General features: G+C 41.5%; 1 protein-coding gene across 2 annotated transcripts in view; it reads left to right on the top strand.

Moving 5' to 3' along the window:
* The window catches only part of LOC138958344 (uncharacterized), a 39,240-nt gene that overhangs the window by 143 nt on the left and 29,097 nt on the right, over nt 1-10,000 (top strand). Inside the window, exons 1-2 of one of the 2 annotated variants that reach the window (XM_070329458.1) lie at nt 1-264; nt 1,863-2,164. The exon at nt 1-264 is cut by the window's left edge and continues 143 nt beyond it. In XM_070329458.1, coding sequence (XP_070185559.1) covers nt 2,095-2,164 — 70 coding nt within the window. In that variant the 5' untranslated portion in view covers nt 1-264; nt 1,863-2,094. Of the gene's footprint in view, nt 265-1,346; nt 2,165-10,000 lie in introns of those variants that run through there. The other variant, XM_070329459.1, reaches the window with a different exon arrangement.

Below are 10,000 nucleotides of genomic sequence, written 5' to 3'. Positions count from 1 at the left end.
ACACACACTGACGCACGACTGGCTTATTGCTTCGTCATAATTATGCAGGCTGCTCAAAATTTCGTGTCGTCGTTTTGAAAGACCAATCACATGAGATATCATGCCTGTCGGTAAAGGCTCACATACACACACGACTTGCAGGAAATCAAGGATGGTATAAGACGCACGAAAGAAGACAGATCAATACCATCATCAAGTCTGCTTCTTCTTCTTCAAAAAGGATTTCTGTGATAAAGCCGGATTGCATGAGACTTTCTGTTTGAGGTTAGTTTCTTTGTTTGGATTATTTTTTTGCGGTTTTGTCTTCTTTTTGCAGGTTTCTTGTTTTCGAGACCTTTGACAGTACAGGAGTTTTAAAAAAGTTTGGATTTGTTTAGCAGTTTGCTTGCTTTCAAGACTTCTGAGGTAGTCTGTTAAGGAAGAATTGTCTGTTGTTTTGACTTCGTTGAGCATATGTTTCTTCTGAACATCGGAATAAGATTGAAATGGAAGAAGTTAGATTTTGATTTTAGCTCATAGTAGATGTGACTGCAGTATTGTTGTTGTTATTCGTGAAATGAATCTGCATTATTCCGTAAGTTAGAATTCTTTTCATATTGACATGCTAAATTACTGCTTTGAATACATCTGTATGCCAACACGCTTAAGTTTTTTTCAAAGTTTTGATTTCATTATGTTGTTTTGTAAAACTTGTTGGAGGGAATAAGTAGCCTATGCTGAGATCCTCAGTAATTTAATCATTGCAGAGACTGCATTTCTTTTGGACTTCTGCTATCAGAAAAAAATAATACATTTTCTGTGCACATAAGTATGAACTGCAGTGTTTTTTTCTTCTGAATTTTGTTTCTGTATTCTGTGTGTAGCTTGTCTTGATGTCCATGTACATGGACTTTCCTCAGGGTAGGAATATCTGTCTGTTGTGTAGTCAGTTTGAATTTTCATTTTGTGTAAACAGGCATGAGACCAAGGGTAGGGCGGATGGTGGCGAGAGAGGTGAAGGGACGGGGAATGTTTACAGTGCCGTGTGCCGGGCTGTGAGCAGTGCCCAACAATGTTTAGCTCAGGCACAGTCGCGGCAGACGCCCCTTAGTTCTATGCAGGAAAATGCAGCGCGCTATTCTGGCCATCTGGCCAACTGTCGTCCTCATCTCTAAGGCAGACTGATACCAAGAGGTGTAAGTTACACCCGCCTTCAGGCTCAGGCATTTTCAAACGCTCGACTCAAGACTGTAAACATGTGACTTAGTTGTCGTTTGTTAGCTTCAGGGACCTGTGGGTTTAACACTTTGTACCCCACCTATGTTGACCAAAGTTTTTTTTAGCCGAGACCAGCTGTGCTTCAGCAGGTCACTCAGAATTGTAGTAACTGTGTATCAACACGCTGGAATGCAGGCGTTAGATGGACGTTACATGAAGCGACTGAAGCTAACAGTCTGAGCGGATATATCCGTACCTGGTCAGATAGAGCTATATGAGTGAGTACGGATATATATATCCGTACCTGGGAGACAATGAGTTAAAGCCTAATAAAACCTCGTAAACCTTGTGTTAATATCATTGTCGTTTTCATCGTTTGACCAGTGCTTTCCTCAGTGATTCGATCAGATTAAAGTGCGACTTAAACCTGTTGAGATTAGTTTGATTCCTCGATTATCGCCAGCTGCACAGTCTCTTTGGAGTGGGGTGTCACACAAAAGATAAACCGTTCAGATTAGTTTGATAGTTCGATGATCACCAGCTGCACAGTCTCTTTCTAGGGGGGTGACACACGACAGGTGTGTTAATATCGTATCGTATTGCGAAATTGAAGCAAAGGTCCTTTCATTCAATCATCCGCACCGGGTGTGTGCGTTTGTTTGCAGAGCGGGGTCAAACCGAAAAGATAGTCAGAGCTCACAACCCACGTTGACACAGCGTTGGAGAGAGAAAATCTGCAGAAGGAGACTTTGTGATCCCAACGAAAGGGGTTATAAACTGAGAAGAGATTTATTTTCCCGGGAAGATCGTACGTAACATTTGAATTGATCGTACATCAGGCTGTGTGAGGTTTACGCCCAAAGACGAAAGGAGTTCCTGAGATTCGAACCCTTCACCATGAAGTATTCCAGGTGTTTGATATTTTGCTGCATCGTTGTGTTGGCTCACGGGGCTCCGGCAGCTAAAGGTAAGACTAGTTTTCACTGATTTTTAACAATCTTATTGTCCCGTGGTTTTTGGTATCTTTTTTGTTTGTCTGCAACTCCTTCTCATCCTCTCTTCATTCTCTTAACCTCTGTCTCTCCCTGTCTGTCTGTATGTCTGTCTGCCTGTTTGTAAGTATGCTGCCTGCCTGCCTGCCTGCCTGTCTGCCTGCCGGTCTGTCTTTCTGTCAGTCTTTCTTAAATCTGAAGTAGCCGGCGTAAGGGAGTGTCTGCCTGTGTTCAGCTTACAATCCCGATGTGTTTACTGGCGTTTGATCAGGATTAGCCACGTATTTAGTGGACACAGTCAAAGTGAAATTAAAGTTATCGATTGAACATTGGATTTCTCTTCTTTGAGCAAGTTGTCGTCAGAGACTGACTAAAACTCATATTTAGGTGGCTGGCCGAAACTACACAAGGGTGCATGTTTGTGGGCGTTCAGTCGTGAACACTAAAAGGAATTCTTTACTAAAAATAGACCAATGTTATTTGTATTTTTGACCAAAACATGCTAGCGCGGTCTCGTAGAACAATCACTATGTCGATCCGTGTCAAATGTCATTTTATGGTAAAAAAAACAAAAACAAATAAAGTTGAATAGACTGAGTTAAAATCAAACGTGCTTTGTATCACAATATCCACGTGGTGATTGTTTGCAAACTTCCGGTAGACGCCCATAAAAAAGCAGGGCAGATAAACACACTTGACGTTTGGGGAAGGGTCACGCACCCTTACACCCTTGTATCCGCTGAAGTATTTCAATGAAATTCGTTTGTATTGCGCCACCCGCTACTACTGCTAGTATTGAGATAAGGTCACCGGATTGCGAACTACACAGTTCAGCAACACCGCTTGCGGTTGTGGCAAGACTATGGATATTTAGCTCTGTACACTTGAAGGGATCGGGTTGTAGGTATGTGTATTTGTCAGAGTCACTGAAGAAATGACCCTCTTTGGGCGCAGAACGGCTGCTTATCTGGCGGGGCGGTTGAAAACGGTCGTATGATATATTTTTTTTTAATTTAAATGACAGTCACCTTCTCTGTACCAAGTGACGTGAGTGTTCAGCGCGAGAAAGCTTTACAAAACAAAACCCAACAACAAAAATAACACAATAACAACAACAACAACAACAACAACAACAACAACAACAACAACAACACACTAACAACAACAACAACAACAACAACAACAACAACAACAACAACAACAACAACAACACCAACAACACAATAACAATAACAACAACAACACAACAAGAACATAATAACAACACAATAACAACACAATAACAACAACAACACCACAGCACAACAACAACAACAACAACAACAACAACAACAACAACATTGTTGCTAGTCACGACTCTGAAGTTATATTTAAAACCTTGCCAAATTAACCTTTGTTCCAGTACGCGATCTCCGTTGGTCATCTTGTGTTATGGGTTTTTCCAACTTGAGGCAGAACACCTACTGGTTTAAACATAAGTTTATTTTAACAAAAGTTACAATCATGACATGCATACAAAATACACAGGGAACAGCAACACCTACTACCCTTCTTCATGTTATGAGAACCGTAGCTCTTGTAGTATGCTTGCAAAACACGCTGTAGCTATTTATCCGACGTGCACGGAAAGAGATCTGATTCAAAAATGTCACAACTGCAACACACATGAAACACAGTCTTTTATAGCGAATGCAGCTCTTAAACAAACACAAAGTCTGGCAAAAGACAAGGATACGATGAAAGAAAAGCCTTTCGGGGATGCAGCTCATTTCATAAGACTGAAAATAAAAAATGAAAGTGGAAAATGCTTTTGTCTTGTCACGTCTGGCAAACAGAGATACATGAAGATGGGGGGTTTCCAACTTGCAGGACTTGCATTTCCAGTCTATGTTTTCTTTACTGTCGAAAATAATGTTGCTCAAACTCGTTTATCTCTTTCTAAACTATCCCTGTGTTGGCCGTGTTTGCTTATAGTGTTGGAGTGCTTGCGCCCCCTCCCACTAAATAGCTCGGTAAACAGGGCAATTTTTCATTCTGATAAGGCCTCAAAAAAAAAAATAGGTGTGGTTACGGTAACCCGACCTACCCTATTTTTAGGGGCCGACCCTATAACTTTTTATTACATTTGTTAATTTTTTTTAAAAAAACACAAGAAAACGAGTGCAGAAAACGCAATGAAAGCGAAAGCGCCCGAGTCGCACACTTATTTCCCTGTCAAGTAGGTTTAATTTGTACACATTAGAAAAAAAAGTAAACCCCCCAAAAAAAGTGATTGCCTACCTTCCTACCCTATATTTTTTGGCTATGTTACCGTAACCACACCTATTTTTTGTTTGGCCTAAGAATGTGAAAATGTTGCTACCCCAGTCAAATACCCGAGTATGCCTCTCAAATTGTACAACACGTCTTGCTGTCTGTTAACGCATTCCATTTTTTTTATGCAGGAGTTTGAATCTTTTTGCTCAATATAGCTTCACGGTAATATCATCTTGTGAGTGTTTGATTTTTACTGACAATAAATGCGTTGTTTTTAATGAAACATGGGGTTTCCTTTCGTCGGCTCGAAATATGATAGTAATTTAGATTGTCTTGTGTTTTGTCTGGTGCGATGGTGGTATTTTTCACAACGTGATGTTTTTGCAGGCAGACGATGGCATTATTCGTAGACATTGTTGATCTATTCTACTTTGAAAAGAAGGCAGTTTTAGTGAACTCTACAACACCCCCAATCCCGCCCCCTCATATGCCATGAAAGAAGAAGAAGAGGAAGAAAAAGAAGAAGAAGATGATGATGATGATGATGATGATGATGATGATGATGATGATGATGATGATGATGATGATGATGATGATGATGATGATGAAGAAGAAGAAAAAGAAGAAGACCCAAACAAACAAACAAACAAACAAATCTAAAGGAAACGTAATCAGTCACACGAAAGTAACAGGAACGTTGGTAACAGCAAGAGAAGCAGCAAGAACAACAGCAAAATCGACACAAGAAGATATTAGTCAATCACAGGTTTGTTCTTAATCCGTTCTGTAGGTTAGAATGCATATGAACGTAGGCGGAAAACTGACGTAAGCTAGCGCGACACTTGAAAGGGCATCGACTCCTATGTTGTTTCGTCAAACAAAAAGTGTGTCTATCTTACAGACACAGACGCATGTATAGCTGACTTGGTTTATTTTGGGTTCAGTATAGGTACCGTCCTTCCCGTGCAAACGATCATGTAATTAACACATCTGTGCAGGCATTTTCGGCAAATCGCTGCCGATTTCGCGAAATGGGCAAAAATGTTGCTGATTCCGCGAATTCGGCAAATCCCTGAATTGGTCACAACATATATATATTTACAGAGGGTGTCATTAATATTGCATACTGAAGGGCAACTTACTGCAAAATCAAATTTGGAACGTCGCACAAAAATTCTCCTCGGTCGGAACTATAAGATAAGATAAGAGATAAGATTTTATATAGTCCATGAGGGTAACCTCACAGAAATTCGGGCTGCTTTCTCCCTGGGGAAAGCGAGCTGCCATACAGTATACGGCGCTACCCATTTTTTTTTCTCCTGCATGCGTGTATTCATGTTTCCAAGCCCTGAGACTTAATGCCGTGTGAGATGGAATTTTTTTACACTTTATTCCAAGTCACACAGGTAATTTGGTGGACATTTTTATCTATGCCAATACAATTTTGCCAGGAAAGACCCTTTTGTCAATCGTGGGATCTTTAACGTGCACACCCCAATGTAGTGTACACAAAAGGACCTCGGTTTTTCGTCTCATCCGAAAGACTAGCACTTGAATCCACCACCTAGGTTAGGAAAGGGGGGGGGGGGGGGGGGAGAAAATTGCGGCCTGACCCAGGCCTGAACACGCAACCTCTCGCTTCCGAGCGCAAGTGCGTTACCACTCGGCCACCCAGTCCTATACAACGGAGCGTGACTTTGACATGTCCTAACAATGAATAACGGTCGTCTATCAGTTTTTCGCTGCTTGCTTGTGGAGTTATGAAATTGACCAGGAAAGGTAAAAAGCTGACAGTTGGGTAGAAACACATTTCTGTACAGACGAGAAAAGTTAATAATCTCAGTCATGGACAGCAACTATGTCTGGGAGAAAGCAAAACAATATTTCGTAAGTATTCGAACGGTTGCGAGAACACACCGGTGACACTGTGACGGTTCCCCTACGCTTTGTGTTCGGTGCCCTGACCCTTTGTGTTCGGTTCCCACTCGGTTCCCACACGCCAAAATTCGCGGACAAAACATCCATTTATGGTAGTATTACGCAATGTTGCTCTCTGAGAATGGTCTTGTTAGATCTGTGAGTGTTTACACTACATGCCTAGGTGCTGTTGGATTGAAGGTTTTTGATATTTTAGCCGTTATTAGGTAGAATGCCTTCCACTTTACTGCAAAACTGCATAATTCGTAGCATCGGCAAGAAATATCCTACCAAAAAATGCCTGCTTGGAACTGTCCGTGGTCCAGCAAAAAGTTCAACATGTCTGTAGCAGACAGCCCAAGTTTCAAGATTGTAGGGCCATCCAAACAGCCGTAATAATAAAAACAAGTCGCGTAAGGCGAAAATACAATATTTAGTCAAGTAGCTGTCGAACTCACAGAATGAAACTGAACGTAATGCAACGCAGCAAGACCGTATACTCGTGGTCCACCGCTCACGGCATAGGCAGTGAAATTGACAAGAAGAGCGGGGTAGTGGTTACGCTATGCTGCATAGCACGCTTTTCTGTACCTCTCTTCGTTTTAACTTTCTGAGCGTGTTTTTAATCCAAACATATCATATCTATATATTTTTGGAATCAGGAACCGACAAGGAATAAGTTGAAAGTGTTTTTAAATTGATTTTGAAAAAAAAAATTTTGATAATAATTTTTATATATTTAATTTTGAGAGCTTGTTTTTAATCCGAATATAACACATTTATATGTTTTTGGAATCAGCAAATGATGGAGAATAAGATAAACGTAAATTTGGATCGTTTTATAAATTTTTATTTTTTTTTACAATTTTCAGATTTTTAATGACCAAAGTCATTAATTAATTTTTAAGCCACCAAGCTGAAATGCAATACCGAAGTTTGGGCTTTGTCGAAGATTACTTGACCAAAATTTCAACCAATTTCTTTGAAAAATGAGGGCGTGACAGTGCCGCCTCAACTTTCACGAAAAGCCGGATATGACGTCATCAAAGACATTTATCAAAAAAAAAAAGAAAAAAACTTTCGGGATTTCATACCCAGGAACTCTCATGTCAAATTTCATAAAGATCGGTCCAGTAGTTTAGTCTGAATCGCTCTACACACACACACACACACACACGCACGCACACACGCACATACACCACGACCCTCGTTTCGATTCCCCCTCGATGTTAAAATATTTAGTCAAAACTTGACTAAATATAACAACAAAAGTAGTCAGTGAAATTGGCTGTGTTCGGTCCCCCCACACTTTTGTGACGTAGGCGTGACGGTTCCCATAATTCATTGTGTCGGTCCCCACTTTCTGTGTCGGACCCCACTTTCGACCTAATTTCTCTGTGACGGACCCCACAACCAGCCTATTTTAATAACAATAACAATAACAGCACTTTATTGTCCATTAAAATATTACATAAAAATGGAAATTTTTCTTCGGCACACCCTGTCTGCCTGTAAACGATTATAACAACAATTGTATAGGACGACACACATAAAACATAAAACATAAAAGGGATACAATCAAATATGATATTGCACTATGTAAATTTACCCTCTCATATCACAGGAGTTGGGTTTCACAGCCGAGTAATCACATTACAAATATTTCCCACACACCTTCACATGTACACATTGTTTGTTTTTTCCCAGCCGACCAGCCTCTACGTGATGCGAGAAGAATTTAAAATGGTGACTGCAGAAGGCAGGAATGACTTTTTAAACTGGTTTTTGCGTGCCAAAGGGACCTTATAACGTTTACCTGAAGGGAGAATTTCGAAACAGGGGTTGAGAGGATGGATCGGATCACGGACAATTTTGAGAGCTTTCCGCTTAATGGCAGCTTCGTAGAGACTGGTCAGCTGTCGTTGGGGTTGCCCAACAAGCTTGCTAGCCGTCGCAACAATGCGGTGGAGTTTAGCTTTGTTTTTAACATTTGTGGTACCATACCATGTCACAATGTTAAAAGTCAGTATGCTTTCAATCAAACTGCGATACACAAGTTCCATAACACTTTGATTGACATTAAAATATTTAAGCTTCCTGAGAAGAAAAAGTCGCTGCTGAGCTTTCTTATAAACAGCATGAACATGATCACTAAAAGTCAGCTTATTGTCAATTGAAACCCCAAGATATTTGAAGGTTTCCACAAGTTCAACTTCCTTGTCGCTTATTCTCACTTTTTGGGGACCACAATTATCACTCTTTCCTCCAAAAATCATTTCTTTTGTTTTGCCTACATTCAACTGCAAGAAACTGGACTTGAACCATTCATAATGTGTCGGTCCCCACACCTTCTTGGATTTATGACTTGCTGGTTACTTGTATCATTGTATTCATTGAATCTAATTGTCTCGGAGTTATTTTTCAGCAAAAACCGGCAAGGCAGCACCTTTTGTGATACCAAGTAAGTCAGATGACATCAGTATGTGTGTGTGTGTGTGTGTGTGTGTGAGAGAGAGAGAGAGAGAGAGAGAGAGAGAGAGAGAGAGAGAGAGAGAGAGAGAGAGAGAGAGAGAGAGAGAGAGAGAGAGAGAGAGAGTTGTGTTTCCGTACCCGCGACAGCGTTTTTCCAGCGACGCGACGAAAATCAAGCACATAGAAAATGACCAGGAGTGTTTCCACACGCGCGACGCGTTAGCGGCGCGACAAGCGGCAAGCGACGCGATTTTTTTGAAAGGGTCCTGGAGCGATTTTTTCGCGTTGTCGCGCGGCAACGCGGGAGTTTACAGATTTTACCGCATGTTTAAAACGCAAGTACGGAAACACGTCACGCGTTTGCGCGCGTTTTCTTTTGTCGCTGCTGCTGTCGCGGGTACGGAAACAGAACTTACCGCGAGTACGACACTACCGCGAGTACGACACTACCGCGAGTATAACACTACCGCGTGTCACACTACCGCGAGTATAACATTACCGCGTGTCATTTTATGACTTCCATGGCTGAAGGCAAAGGTTGAAATGTTTCCTTGAAATATAAAACAAAAAGGCCTGGTCTGTTCTCTGAACACTAATTCAATGTTTGTCATGCTAACCAAGAACTCAAAACGATCAGAACACACTATCAGAATACATATAGAATGGGTTGCTTCCAATCAAAGTTAGAACACAAACTCACAAGAAGTAAGTTTGCATGCGTTCTCTCTACGGTTATGGTACTCGCGGTTGTGGTACGCGCGGTAGTGTGACACGCGGCAGTGTTATACTCGCGGTAGTGTCGTACTCGCGGTAGTGTGACACGCGGTAGTGTTACACGCGGTAGTGTCGTACTCGCGGTAGTGTGACACGCGGTAGTGACGCTCGCGGTAGTGTCGCATAACCGGAGTGATCTGGAAAGGTGTCAATCTCTCTCCCTCTCTCTCTCACTCTCTCTCTCTCTCTCTCTCTCTCTCACACACACACACACACACACACACACACACACACACACACACACACACACACACACACACACACACACACACACACATACTGATGTCATCTGACTTACTTGGTATCACAAAAGGTGCTGCCTTGCCGGTTTTTGCTGAAAAATAACTCCGAGACAATTAGATTCAATGAATACAATGATACAAGTAACCGGC

The sequence above is a fragment of the Littorina saxatilis genome, linkage group LG2, assembly GCF_037325665.1.
Source record: "Littorina saxatilis isolate snail1 linkage group LG2, US_GU_Lsax_2.0, whole genome shotgun sequence".
Lineage (NCBI taxonomy): Eukaryota > Metazoa > Mollusca > Gastropoda > Littorinimorpha > Littorinidae > Littorina > Littorina saxatilis.
This window is presented reverse-complemented; position numbering and strand designations above follow the sequence as displayed.